The sequence below is a fragment of the Borostomias antarcticus genome (genome assembly GCF_949987555.1).
Source record: "Borostomias antarcticus genome assembly, chromosome: 3".
Classification (NCBI taxonomy): Eukaryota; Metazoa; Chordata; class Actinopteri; order Stomiiformes; family Stomiidae; genus Borostomias; species Borostomias antarcticus.
Genome location: NC_140236.1, coordinates 37,704,929 through 37,720,231, shown reverse-complemented (window position 1 = coordinate 37,720,231; position 15,303 = coordinate 37,704,929). Strand labels below are relative to the sequence as shown.

Sequence of the window (15,303 nt, the reverse complement as noted above, 5' to 3'; positions counted from 1 at the left end):
GTCATTTAGCAGACGCTTTTATCCAAAGCGACTAACAATAATTGCATTTAACGTAGGAAGAGCCAATGTACTACTACTTGCCAGAACTCACAAGTGCATTTTCTTTCTAAAACAAACAAGTGACCAAGAGCATAATCTAGTGCTGAAGGCAAAGTGCAAGAATCAATATCTAAAGTACAGTGCAATATAATATAATAAGTGCTTAGGTGGGAGGATTGTTGTAGTACTTCTTGAAGAGATGAGTTTTGAGTCTGCGACGAAAGATGGGCAGCGACTCTGCTGTCCTGACATCAGTGGGCAGCTCATTCCACCACTGCGGGGCCAGGACAGAGAAGAGCCGTGACCGTGTCGATCGACCGCAGGAGCCTCGGAGTGACGGGGCAACCAGTCGCCCTGAGGTAGCAGAGCGTAGTGGTCGGGAGGGGATGTAGGGTTTGACCATGGCCTGGAGGTAGGAGGGGGCTGTTCCTTTCATTGCCCTGTAGGTTAGCGCCAGAGTTTTAAACTGGATGCGAGCCGCTACAGGGAGCCAGTGTAGAGAACGGAGGAGGGAAGTTGTGTGGGAGAATTTGGGGTGGTTGAACACCAGGCGAGCAGCAGCTTTCTGGACAAGTTCCAGAGGTTTAATGGCTGACGCCGGTGCCCCCGCGAGGAGGGAGTTGCAGTAGTCCAGGCGGGAGATGACCAGGGCCTGGATGAGTACCTGCGCCGTTTCATTAGTGAGGAAAGGGCGAATCCTCCTGATGTTGTAGAGCATGAATCTGCAGGAACGTGTGACGGATGTGACATGTGAGGAAAATGACAGTTGGTCATCCAGGGTCACACCCAGATTCCTCGCAGTCCGAGTCGGGGTCACCACTGTGTCTTCAATGCATCCATTACCTCCACTTCTTTTTATTACCTTCATAGGCCAGTGTCATGATCATCACTCTCCAATGGAGGAGCACAATAAAGGTGTAATGGGATGCATTGTTGACATTTTATTTACACAATGATGAACCAACTAACTAAGCTGCACTGTAATATGCACATCAAATAGGCTGCTTGCTGTCACATTCACTTTCGAACTCCACTCCAACTTTGATTTTTAGATTACATCTGACTTCTCATGCCAAGCATTGCAGTGATGTCAACAGGAGGTTGAGAATTGCAGGTCATGCTAGTAGATATAGTTACAATGAGCAGGACATCTTTTTTATCGCTGCATTCATTAGGTTGAGAGCTTTATGCCAGTTCAAATCCCATGTCTCTGTGACCTTCCCATGTTGAGATATGGCTGTTTCAATTCCCCCCATTGACAATGAATAGGGGGAATTTTTCGCTCCTGAGCCTAAGCCCAAAAAATGAATGGAGGTGAATGCCTGGCCGTGTTTGGGTGGCTTGTGGACCCACCCTGTGATTCGGATCCACTCCAATATTTAATGGGTTCTATGGTGGCCCATGCTACACCCTTCCATCAAGTTTCATGAAAATCGGTCTGGTAGTTTTTGTGTAATCCTGTTAACAATTAACAAATAAACCCATGAATAAACCAACACACGGCACCAAAAACATTACCTCTCGCCCTGCGCTGTCGTTGGGGCGGAGGTAATACTATTATAAGTGAAGACAGTTCACGAACGATAAAAGCCTTTTCTCCGAGGTGGCTTCACTTGCAGCCCCCCACCTCATATCAAAATCACTTTTTTTGCACTTAAATAGCACATAGACATATCCCTGAATACCGCCGTGGACCAGGGCTAAAGCCATGCCTCCAGCACGCTATCATATAATGAAATCTGCCTCCCAAGCTTCTGCAGAGGAGACCAGCAGCATTTGATGGCATGCTTAAGCAGCACTATATTCTAACTCACCCTACCCATTGGCCATTATGAATCACCACCCTCACGCTGATCTGCAGGGAAGGAATCATTTATTTATTTTTTAAATCCTAAAATAATATTTTTCATTTTTTACCAATGTGAATTATTTATGGTGAGTATTAAAGATGCAGGATACACAGATCGGGTTAGGGTTAGGGTGGGTTAGGGGAGGAGAGGGGAGTTGTGATCCCGGTAGATGCTGATACAGCGAGGATGAGTGGACCTGCGGAGGCTCTCCATTCCAACAGCCCCAGCCTCCCCTCCTCCGCCCTTTGAAGACCCCCCCCCCCCGAACACCCCCAACTGCAGATTCACAATTCCCCTGCCTCTGCTGCACCGTTCTGCATCATTCCCAACACAAGAGTGAAAAAAAAGGCAGCGAAGTGTTGGATGGATCATTGAAGAAAGTTTGGGTTTCTATTCCCCTGGCTCCATATAGACTGGCTGAATATTGTTGGAACATTAGATTAGTCCTTAACACATACTGGGTGAGGTGGTTGCTTTATCTGACATCTGGAGAGGGTTAAAGTCCTCCATCATACTTATCCTTTAAAAAAAAAAGAAAGAAATTTTTAACATTTGAAAAAACCCAAATGGGTTAGAATTTACACCAGTGGAATCTGACCATGTGATTTTCTGTAACAAATCTTCAAGTAAGCACAATATACAAGTTGTGTACATGTACATACTGGGGTCTGATACGGTGCAGAGACTACTGCAGTTGTACAGGGTTGGGAGCGACAAAGATCTTTACCGACCTCTAGTCGCTGATTCACAGAAAAACAAGTAGCGGATGTTTCAAACCACAAGGTAAAATCTCAAGATACTGACACTGCAAATGGCAATGTATTTGGGAAATACAATTGGGAGTAATTTCACTGAATCTGTGACACATTCGTGAATTGACACAAACGTTACTCTTATATATTTGTCTATCACTCCAGTACACAATGTGATGGAAGGTTTCATCTTGTCAGATATTTTCTAGGCTATATCACACACTGACTCCCTGAGTGTCAGTCAGTGTAAATAAGGCACTGACACTTTCTTGAAAATGTTTCAAATGTTTGAGTGCAACACCATTACAGGTAATACTTTCCTTTCACATCCAAGATCAGAAGATTTGCTTAATTGACTTAAATCATTGCATCACAGTACCACAAGGGAAGATGAGACGTATCAATCAAAATCTCAAGTCATAGTCTAGAAGCAGTGTGTAAACAAACAAACATTCATTGGCCCTTATTTACAACTTTGCTTCTTCAGACAGTGGGAAACCTGTGTTTTCTGATATTCTCATTTCTCCTACTGTACACGTGCACATGAACACAAGGCACAGTCAAAGTCCCCAGGACATCCAGGCAGATCCAGTCTCGAAACTCATTCATGAGGAGAGTACAGCAGTCACAATGTGTCCTCAGTCAATAGTCCTGTCCCTAACAGATCCACCAGCTCAGGAATCAGGGTAGAGGACTAACATTCCACACTGTCCAGCACGCTTGACCCTCCTGTCACTGGCCTGGTCCTGCGTGTCCTGAGATCCTGGGGGCCCTCCAGGGGAACTGTGAAACCCTCAGCTGGGGACCTGGCTGTCTGGGTCTGAGTCTAGTTCTGGGTCAGAGTCTGAGGCCTCAGCCTCGTCAGCGGAGGCAGTGAGGGCTGGGTAGGGCCGGGGCTGGTCCAGGTTGACGTAGGTGACCTTCAGGTTGATGTAGTGCTCTCCCTCCAGGCAGGACAGGATCCCCTGCACCTTCTGGACCAGCATGTTGAAATCAGGCCGGAGCTCAGGCTCGGGGGCCCAGCACTTGAGCATGATGGAGTACCTAACAAAACAAAAACAACGACAGAAATCAACAACCAGACTTGTCTGAGCACTCAACAGTGTCAGGAGGACAGATAGCGAGGATAGACTGACATTTACAAGACAAGAGTTGAGCCTCTCTTGACTCCAACCGCTGGGTATAAACAGTGTCCACTTACAGGGCGTCGGGGCAGAACTGTGGCTGGAGCAGCCTCCGTCCCTTTAACAGGTAGTGGGTGATATCATAGGGGTCCACATCAGGATAGGGGCTGGTTCCTCTGGTCAACAGCTCCCACAGCAATACCCCAAAGGACCACTAGATGGACAGAGAGCGTGAGTTCGGGTGACTGGAACAGTGCAGTAGTTAAAGTGACCAAAGCCGAGGATCTGGAACTGGATGCGTCTACTCACCACATCAGACTTGGTGGTGAACTTCTGTGTCTGCAGGCTCTCTATAGCCATCCACTTGACTGGCAACTTGGCCTTCTTGTGATCCTGGACGCTGTAGTACTCCTTGTCGAGGACGTCCCTGGCCATCCCAAAATCTGCCACCTTCACGGTGTAGGATTCATCTAGCCTGCATAGAGAATGGGTTGTTAACGAAACCCTGGACAGAGGACCAGGACTTCTGTATTACCCATCTGGGTTCAAGATCACCAGGACTCACATGCAGTTCCTTGCTGCCAGATCTCTGTGTACAAACTTCTTCTGGGCCAGGTACTCCATCCCCTTGGCAACCTGCAGGCCGAACCCAATCAGATCCTTCACTGTTGGGTTCTGCAAACAGAGAGATAACACCCACTCAGTCATTATCTACAGAACAGGAAAAATACAAATATAATAGTTCCGAATCAAGTATAGTACTGTAGGTTAAGCGTTACATGTTCTGTGAGGGTAGGGGAGGAGCTTACCCTCCTCTCACAGCGTATGAAGTGGCGCAGGTCCCCATGCTTCATGTAGGGCAGCACCACCAGGGGAAGCCCCTCGTCAGGCAGCAGGATGCCCAGTAGAGACAGAACGTTAGTGTGGTGGAAGCCCTTCATCAGGATGCCTTCTCTCAGGAACTGCTCTACCTCCCCCAGGTCTGTGATCCCTGGGAACGCACACATACATTAACATGATACATTACATTACAGTAATTTGGCTTCTGTCCAAAGCAACTTATAATAATTGCATTTAACGCAGGAAGTCAGTGTACTACTACTCGCCAGAACTCACAAGTGCATCGCCTTTCTAAAGAAGTGACTAATAGCCTAATCTAGTGCTAAAGTTAAAGTGCACAACTGTCACTGATGTTGCAAAGGCTTAAACAAACTCATACTGTTCAATGTTCACATACTATTCAATGATTTCACAGCACAGTGGATTTCTTGGTTGTTCTGGTCCCTCAGATAGCCGTGGTAAACTGTCCCAAAGTGGCCTGTTTCAAAACAAATGATTCTTACTGGAGATGTGTATAAAACAGTGAGCACATAATGGCCATGATTGAATGGATGGAAATGGAATTACAGTAGATGAGTCCAGCCATGAGCCAAGGATCAACAACGGCAATCTAGTCTCACCTTTGCCAATGATCTGGCTGTGCTGGACGTTGAGCATGTCGGCTGGGATCAGCACATCCTTGACCTCTTCCAGGAGCTCTGGGCGCATGCTGGCCACGGTGACCCTGTCGGGGGTCATCAGGGGCACTGCCAGGTGGTCGTAGCTGGCAGCATAGAGCAGGCTGTGGAAAGCAATGGCCCCTGAGCCTGACGTCTGGCTGGACAAGTCTACAGCAAAGGTGATAGACCGAGAGAGAGAGCGAAAGGGAGAGAGAGAGAGAGAGAGAGAGAGAGAGAGAGAGAGAGAGGGAGAGATAGAGAGAATGTTTGTCTGGATGAATCTGTGTGTTGGAAGGATGGATGGATGAATGGTTGGATAAGTAGGTGGCTGAATGACGTGGATGAATGGGTGAAAGCTGATTAGATGCCCTGAGCGCCATCTCTCACCTCGCCTATAGTCACCTGTGGGGGATATGTCAGCGTTACTGACTCGGCTACGGGTAGAGAACCTTGACAAACGATTCTCTACCTTGGCTGAAAAACATCACAATGACAATCAGAACAGATGACAGACCCGAACGCCGCACTCGGTGTCATCAGATCATTAAATAATCAACACGGACGACTAGAAGGTTCCAGTCATCCATCACTCACCTTTCTTCTTCCTCCTCTGGTGTTTCATAATGACGAATGCGAGCGCAGCACCCACTACCAAGGCTGCGAAGATGCCCAGCACGATGCCTGCTATGGTCGAGGTGTTGTTGGCAAACACCACTGTGCCCACGTTATAGACAACCCCGTTCACATAAACCTAGCCCAGAAAGGAAGGTCTCAATCAACAGTCTGAAACAACTCCAAGCTACGTTGCAAACTTAAAAACACGAATATGGTGGTCTAGTGAATTCAGTTGAAGCCACGAGGCAAAGTTCCTCACCTTGACGGACGCACCCTCGCTGGGAATGACCAGGTCTTTGGGGATCCTGCAGGTCAGTTCGTTCTCCAGAACCTGGACGTTACAGTCCACGTCCTCGATGGTCATGATGATGGCCATGCAGGCGCTCGCCAGGCTCAGCTTGGCGTGCTGTGCGACAGGGAATAGGAACTGCGGCGTCAAGAGCGGCAACCGTATCGCCGTTTATCTGGCGGTTGTGTTTTTTTGGCGCCGAGTGCGAGCTTGGCTGTGTGTGTGTGAACGTACGTGCAGGGAAACCTCATCCTGTCCTGGGCTCAGGCTCAGCACGTTGCCTTCGCGCTCGAAGGGGAAGACGCTGGCGTCGGGGAAGTACTCGAAACGCCTCCTCAGCAGGCCCCGGGCCCCGTCCATGTCGAAGGAGATCCGCCCCAACTCTGTTTCGTTCCTGGGGAACACCGGGGCCAGGCACTCCAGATGCGTTGCATTCCCTGTGCCGTGGCACACCTGGGTTGGAACACAAAGGAAGTTTGTGACCGGGAACGGCAGCCCGTCTCCTTTGTGAGAGCAACAACGCTCTTGACCAATGAAATGAGTGCACAGATGTCTAATGTAGGGTGAATGGTAAATGTGACGTTCTGTCTCACCCTATGAAGAGGCTCCTGGGAGGGGTTGTTGGATATGTAGCGAATAACTGTCTTGTACACAGAGTCCAGATTCTTGCCTTTGATTATGATTTTAGTTCCCCTGAATGACAGGGTTAAACACACAAATGTACACATTTAGTTATATTGTATTCTATGGGGGAATATTCAAATAGAAATCGAGGCATATAAAATGAATGACAGTCAATGGCATTGATGTATCTAATGTAATGTGGTTTGGATTAACTGATAAAACAGCTTGGTGAGTGGTATAACCTACCTTCTGAAACTGCAGGCAGGGACAAGCCCAGTAACCACAGGGTTCTCCTTATATAGGAACATCTTGGTGGAGGACGCCTCGGACTTATCGATTAGTACCTTCACAGGCACCTTGGTCACGCCTCCCAGGGCTTTGGACAGGCAGACGATGGAGGACGTCACCCCGCTGCCCGCTGAGACACTGAGAAAAATGGACAACACAGATGTGAAAATGCACGCATTCTGACCCGGGCTGAACATAGTACAGCAAAAAAAACATGTCCATAATTACCTAGTGTTGGAGCATTCTTGACCACCGATAGTGACAATCTGTCTCGTCCCGGCGTTTAAGTGGCGTCCAGTCAGTGTGATCAGAGTCCCCCCTACCCGAGGGCCGTAGTCTGGCCTGATCTCCGTTAAACTGGGCTCCTGGACAGAGCCATCACCACGTTAGTGTGTTTAAACTCTCCTGTGCTACAGCGTTTCAAGATGAAGGATCAAAGATGTGACTCTCTCACCACAAAGAAGAAGCCCGGCCTCTGGGCTTGGCCCTCAATGAAGTAGCGGCCCTTCCTCTCGTGCACCTCCACTGTGACGTTGAGGGCCTGGGACGGCGCCGTGTCCTGGCGATGAAGTCGGCACACCAGCCTGGAGGGGGAGGCAGGGTGGCAGGTCACTAATGGCTCTGTACAACATCACCCTAGATCTTTAACATTATGTACCGTGCATCCGTAAAGTATTCATATCCCTTTTTCCACATGTTGTTATGCTGCCTTATTCCAAAACTGATTAAACTCAAAATGTTCTCAAAAATCTACACACAACACCCCATAATGACAATGTGAAAAAAGTTGTAGAATTATCCGCAAAAAAACAAACAAAAAAAACCTGAAATATCACATATACCTATATAGTATTCAGCACACACCCTTTACTCAGTACTTTGTTGAGGCACCTTTAGTAGTGATTACAGCCTCAAGTCTTTTGGGGTATGACGCTATAAGCTTGGCACACCTGTATTTGGGGTATTTCTCCCATTCTTCTCTGCAGATCCTCTCAATCTCTGTCAGGTTAGATAGGGAGCATCGCTGCACAGCTGTTTTCAGGTCTTTCCAGAGATGTTCAATCAGGTTCAATTCTGCACTCTGGCTGGGCCACTCAGTGACATTCACAGACTTGTTCCGAAGCCACTCCTTTGTTGTTTTGGTATTTTTAATACATTTGCAAAAATGTTTTCACTTTGTCATTATGGCAAAGTATTGTGTGTAGATTTTTGAGAAAACTAACAATGCAAGTTGCAGTTAACATTCAGTTGACCTTTGACATTTGAATACCAAAATCTAATCCAATTAATCTAATTAAGTCCAACTGGACATTTTGGCCAAATATGTACAAATTCTGGTCAAGCCTTTCTTGAGATATTGTGTTCATCAGGCCAAAAACACATTTTGTGAGGTCACAGTGACCATGAACTTTGACCACCAAAATCGAATCAGTTCTTCATTCAGTCCAATAGGACATTTTGGCCAAATATGAACACATTCTGTCAAGCCATTCCTGAGATATCGTGTTCACTAGACCAAAAACGCCTTTTGGGAGGTCACAGTTACCCTTGACATTTGACCTTTGACCCCCACGATCTAAGCAGTTCATCCTTGAGTGCCATTGAACATTTGCACCAAAGGGGAAGAAATGCTGTCAATGCCTTCTCAAGATATTGCATTAACAAACATCGTATGGACGGACGGACGGACGGACAACCCGAAACCATAATGCCTCCGGCCAGGCTATCGCCTGGCGGAGGCATACAAATAATTTAATCCATTTTGGAATAAGGCTATAACATAACAACATGAAAAAGTGAAGGAGTATGAGTACTTTCCAGATGCTCTGTGTATTGTAAGAGTAGTCTGTATTAAACACAGTTAGCAGAGTAGTCTGTATTAAACACAGTTAGCAGAGTAGTCTGTGTATTAAACACAGTTAGCAGAGTAGTCTGTATTAAACACAGTTAGCAGAGTAGTCTGTATTGAACACAGTTAACAGAGTAGTCTGTATTAAACACAGTTAGCAGAGTAGTCTGTATTAAACACAGTTAGCAGAGTAGTCTGTATTAAACACAGTTAACAGAGTAGTCTGTATTAAACACAGTTAACAGAGTAGTCTGAGCAACTGAGCTGAACTGAGCAAATGGAGGGAGAGAGGGAGAGGGAGGGAGAGAGAGGGAGAGATGACCGTTGTTACATATGTGGTGCATGAGGTTTGAGGCCAAACATAAGGTATTTAAAGATTACTTCAAAAATTTCAAAAACATAACCAAATCTCTGGTGAAAAAGCATCAGATGGCCATTGCCTATCACTGGGAAACGTTCAACCTCAAACAGAAAGAGTATGGGCCAATTAAACCCTTTTCCCTCAGAGGTGAAAATGTTGTCAATGAACATTTTGAGATGATGTCCTCAAAAGAGCTTTTCTCTTCTACTTGGGTTAAAGTTGATGGTGTTGAGTATAAAGCTGGACTTGTAATTTGCAGTGCAATGGAGAAAGACATGCCTGTCTTTGGTCAAATAAGTGAAATACTTTTAGTTGAAGAGCATGTTTATTTTTTTATGAACAAGTTATTCACAGAGAACTTTGACGAGCATCATCATGCATTCAGAGTATCACGAAGTGAGGAAAATTGTATAGTTGCATTGGCTGAACTCAAATTTTATACACCGTTTGATGTTCAGAGCTCATACAGTGTGTCCGATGTGAGTTTGTATGTTATACCATCATTTACAATGTTTTGAGTGAATGAGTGAAAGACTCTTGACTGACTGCATTTTGAGAAGCCTGAATAAATTCAGTTAAACTCAGAGCAGTGTTGTGTCTAATCCTTTAACTCTGGTAAAGAGTAAATCATAACTCAGAGCAGTGTTATGTGTCTAATCCTGCAGTGTTATTTTAACTCTGGTAAAGAGTAAATCATAACTCAGAGCAGTGTTATGTGTCTAATCCTGTAGTGTTATTTTAACTCTGGTAAAGAGTAAATCATAACTCAGAGCAGTGTTATGTGTCTACTCCTGTAGTGTTATTTTAACTCTTACCCTGTAGTGTTATTTTAACTCTGGTAAAGAGTCAAACCTTTAACTCAGAGACACTGGCACTTTAACTCTGGTAAAGGGTGAAAGAAGGAACTCTTGACATGGTGTTAAATGTTTAACTATTTTGAAAGTGTTGATTTGACTCAGGTGAGTGTGGAGCTATATAAACCCTGAAAAAGTGTTGAAATTGACTCTGTAAGAGTTAATTCAACACTGGACTTTTTGCTGTGCAGCAGAGTAGTCTGTATTAAACACAGTTAGCAGAGTAGTCTGTATTAAACACAGTTAGCAGAGTAGTCTGTGTATTAAACACAGTTAGCAGAGTAGTCTGTATTAAACACAGTTAGCAGAGTAGTCTGTATTGAACACAGTTAACAGAGTAGTCTGTATTAAACACAGTTAGCAGAGTAGTCTGTATTAAACACAGTTAGCAGAGTAGTCTGTATTAAACACAGTTAACAGAGTAGTCTGTATTAAACACAGTTAACAGAGTAGTCTGAGCAACTGAGCTGAACTGAGCAAATGGAGGGAGAGAGGGAGAGGGAGGGAGAGAGAGGGAGAGAGGGAGGGAGTAAGGGTAATCAGGCTGGTCACCTGTAGGCAGCCAGCACAGCGGGGGGTAATCAGGCTGGTCACCTGTAGACAGCAGCACAGCGGGGGGGCACGTCCGTTTGCCCGGGAGCTGGAATATATAAACGTAACCCATTAAGATGGCTTACTGTTGACTGCATAGTGGGAATTGAGTGTGTGTAGCCAGACCTCGGGTGAGAGGGGGATTAGAGGATGGAGGGCTCTGTTGTCTGTCTGGCCAGCGTGCCGTCCTCTGCCCCCTTATCTCCAACTAAGCAGGTGTAGGAGGATGCTAACCACACACACACACACAAACACACACATGTATCTGCGAGGTCTGATACTGGCTCCTATCCGTCTCCTCTGACGGCGTCTGTCAGGGGTGAATATCACTGGAGACCTGGGAACTCTGAGATAAGAGATCACACAATGCATACAATGTACACAACGCACTGTGTTTGAGCACACAGACACACACACGTTTGTACAGTACACACTAGTGAAGTGTTTGTGTGGGTCATCCCTCTTGGGATGGGCAGGGAGACGGTGTGTCCCTCTCAGGATGGGCAGGGAGACGGTGTGTCCCTCTCAGGATGGGCAGGGAGACGGTGTGTCCCTCTCAGGATGGGCAGGGAGACGGTGTGTCCCTCTCGGGATGGGCAGGGAGACGGTGTGTCCCTCTTGGGATGGGTAGGGAGACGATGTGTCCCTCTCGGGATGGGCAGGGAGACGGTGTGTCCCTCTCAGGATGGGCAGGGAGACGGTGTGTCTCAACAACAGCCGCCATCGCCTTGCTTCAGGGTCTCAAGAACACTTTTGGATTGCGTGTGATTTATTCATCCATTGGTGGGTGTGCATTTAGCTGCAAGTAGATATTTGTGTGTGTGTGTGTGTGTGTGTGTGTGTGTGTGTGTGTGTGTGTGTGTGTGTGTGTGTGTGTGTGTGTGTGTGTGTCCTGAATTCAGATGCTATTCAACGCATTAACCTTGAGAGAAATGCTATTTTCCTACAAAAAAACATAATGCATCCTCCCATCTTATTACAGATATCTGGTTGGCTGTCACAGCTGAAATTGTAGAAATAACTGTGTTTGTTTGTTGTGTGTGTGTGTGTGTTTGTTGTGTGTGTGTGTTTGTTGTGTATGTGTGTGGGCGAGCTGTGTTCATTATCGATGTCTTTCCATTCATCCATCCCTCCCACTCTCTGCAGACGGGCGTGTTGAACAAGCACCTAAGTTCTCTGATGCCAGGTCTGACAGCCAAGGTCTTCAGGACCTACAACGCCTCCATCACCCTCCAGCAGCAGCTCAACGAGCTCTCCAACAGTACGCAGCTCAACACACACACACACACACTCCTGCAAACATCTACACCACTGGCCTCTCTCCCTCTCTCTCTCTCTCTCTCCCTCTTTCTCTCTCTCTCTCCCTCTTTCTCTCTCTCTCTCCCTCCCCCCACCCCCCCATGTCCTTCTGTAGAGCGTCCCTAAGCGGAAGCAGGAAGAGGAAACCATGGGACCTTCAATCAGAACAAATATGAACGGTCGTGAACGGCTGAGAAAACATATTATGAATGTTAGTGAATGGCTGAGAAAACATAATATTTCTTGATCCCGATTGAATTGTGCCGTGACTTTCACATATGATGTTTGTCAATTTAAAACAAACATTTTACTAATCTCGGTTAACATGCAAGTTAGCTAATATTAACTAGCCGACATTACACTCGTTTAACACTCACCAAAACCTTGTAAAGCCGATCTCATATGCCAGCTCTTACAGAACTGACTAAATCTTATTTCGCATTCTGCAGCTCTCAACATGGCTAGACTAATAACTTGCAAAATTATGTTTTAAATTGACAAACATCATATGTGATGGTCATGGCACAATTCAAACAGGATCAAGAAATTATTTGTCTATCGCCATTGACAACCGTACATATTTTTTCCGAATTAAGGTCCCATAAGACGGCGCTTCCGCTGAGGCACTCTATTAATCCCCAGTCCAGCGTCCCTAACCCTAACCCTACTCTATTAATCCCCAGTCCAGCGTCCCTAACCCTAACCCTACTCTATTAATCCCCAGTCCAGCGTCCCTAACCCTAACCCTACTCTATTAATCCCCAGTCCAGCGTCCCTACAGGGTCAGGGTTAGGGATGCTGGACGGACTATCCATAACCCTACAGGGTATTTATCTGTTCCTCCTCAGTGTCGGACAACCAGGTGGAGAAGCTGCTCTCCTACAACAGAGCCAACCGGGCGGTCGCAGTACTCTGCAACCACCAGCGGGCGCCGCCAAAGACCTTTGACCAGTCCATGGCCAACCTGCAGGCCAAGGTGTGGGGGGCGGGGTTAAAGAGGGGCTGAGATGAGTGGTATGGAGGGATTAAGTGAAATTAATTAACTGAAGAAAATTGACTTGTGTAGTACAACTGTCCTAACCACTAGCTCCATTAACGAGCAGTGATTGAGAGAGGCGTTGGCAGTTAGTCAGTGCAGGTGGTTGTCTGTCTGTCTGCTGGCTCGTCTTAGTGTGGGGGGTTGTCTGTCTGCTGGCTCGTCTTAGTGTGGGGGGTTGTCTGTCTGTCTGCTGGCTCGTCTTAGTGTGGGTGGTTGTCTGTCTGTCTGCTGGCTCGTCTTAGTGTGGGTGGTTGTCTGTCTGTCTGCTGGCTCGTCTTAGTGTGGGGGGTTGTCTGTCTGGAGGTGTTCGCCTCCCACTCCGCACGCCAGGTGTGCTCCGCCCATCCTGCCTCGCTGATCTTAAAGGGGAACGCCACTGTCATAGCAAGTTTAGGTCAAATGTCGCTTTGTCCTCAATGAAACCGATCCGTACACACCAACATTTAACCGATCCGTGCAGTAGTAAGCTAGCTCCTTTTTTCTCTGTGCGCGCACCCCCTTTATAATGGAGGTCTATGGGCCTCTGCTAAAAACTAACACTAAAAATGATAAACATGCATTTTCAAGGCAGGAAGCACCAGGAAGCCCCTTACCGATCTCAGTAGAATGTTGTCTTGTGAAATGAATCGCCATCCCCATGTGTTGACGTGTTAGGCATGGCTAGGAGGATGTAAACAATCGTCTAGCTTTACCGCGCACGCGCATGCTCGCGCTCACTGTTTACAGTGTGAAAGGTATGGTGTAGTGCGTTGGGCGAAATAGTTCTGGCTCAAATGGAGCTTTAGTTTCAATATTCGGTTTGAGAATGCGATATATTTAACGACAGCATACTGATACCGGTAAGATCACACCCTGCGCTTCCTGCCTTGAAAATACATGTTTATCATAGTTTTTAGCAGAGGCCCATAGACCTCCATTATAAAGGAGTGCACAGCGGTAAAAGGAGCCAGCTTACTACTGCACGGATCGGTTAAATGTTGGTGTGTACGGATCGATTTCATTGAGGACAAAGCGACATTTGACCTAAACTTGCTATGACAGCGGTGTTCCCCTTTAAGATCTCTGCGTTGCTGCAGGAGATCCCGTGCGGCAGCTCAAAAGGTTGTCTGGATTTGGGACGCCGGGGAGGCTCCGCTGTTGCAGTGAGCCTGTCGTGGAGCAGATGGTTAGGCTCCAAGGCCAGGCAAGCGAGCGGTTGGCGCCCCGGGTCTCGCCAGATCCGGGTACGGCCGGATCCCCAGAGGGAGTGACATATTGGGCCACCGCCCTAACCCGGGTCCAGGCGTTCGAATCCGCCCGCTCCAAAGTTGACCGATTCTTGGGAAGTTGTGGACGGAGTGTAACCCAGGATACCCTGAGGGCGGTTTGTTTAGTCTTGGCCACCAGGGTTCTTTGCTCTACAGCGCCCCCGTCTGGTGTGGGGAGTCACGGTAGTCTCGCCACGCCAGACTTTCCAGGTCTCCGCCTGTCATTTAGAGACTGACTTGTGAGTCTCGAGTCATGGTAACAGATTGGGTGAAAATGGGACAAAATCAGGAGGTTAAAAAGTGTGTTTGTGTGTGTACATGCAGACTACTGTACATAGGCTCACACTGCACACACACATCACAACGGCACACACACTGTATATATGACATGTACACATACTGTATATACTGTACACACATTACACACCATTTTGTATTTTGCTCTGTCCAGTCTAGTCCTGCACCCTGTCTGATGTCTCCATCAGTGTTATGCACCAACTGACCAGAACAGACTCCTATATATATATATGTGTGTGTGTGTGTGTGTGTGTGTGTGTGTGTGTGTGTGTGTATATATATATATCTATATGTGTGTGTGTGTATATATATATATCTATATGTGTGTGTGTGTGTGTGTGTGTGGGTGTGTATATATATATATCTATATGTGTGTGTGTGTGTGGGTGTGTATATATATATATATCTATATGTGTGTGTGGGTGTGTATATATATATATCTATATGTGTGTGTGTGTGTGTGGGTGTGTATATATATATATATATCTATATGTGTGTGTGTGTGTGTGTATATATATATATATGTGTGTGTGTGTGTATATATATATATATGTGTGTGTGTGTGGGTGTGTATATATATATATATATGTGTGTGTGTGTGTGTGGATGTGTATATATATATATATATCTATATGTGTGTGGGTGTGTATATATATATATATCTATATGTGTGTGTGTGTGTGTGT

General features: G+C 46.4%; 1 protein-coding gene across 1 annotated transcript; it reads right to left on the bottom strand.

Moving 5' to 3' along the window:
* Nucleotides 1–2,311: 2,311 nt before the first annotated feature.
* LOC311307405 (macrophage-stimulating protein receptor-like) lies at nt 2,312–7,848 on the bottom strand (the record flags this gene model as incomplete). The annotated part of the gene is made up of 16 exons (XM_084436199.1): nt 2,312–3,685; nt 3,843–3,979; nt 4,075–4,240; nt 4,331–4,440; nt 4,575–4,756; nt 5,003–5,083; nt 5,226–5,432; nt 5,652–5,738; nt 5,859–6,015; nt 6,139–6,285; nt 6,403–6,621; nt 6,762–6,861; nt 7,039–7,218; nt 7,309–7,445; nt 7,535–7,664; nt 7,844–7,848. The coding sequence occupies 16 exons, from the start codon at nt 7,846–7,848 to the stop codon at nt 3,436–3,438; spliced, it is 2,295 nt and encodes a 764-aa protein (XP_084292325.1). The 3' UTR covers nt 2,312–3,435.
* Nucleotides 7,849–15,303: the final 7,455 nt, after the last annotated feature.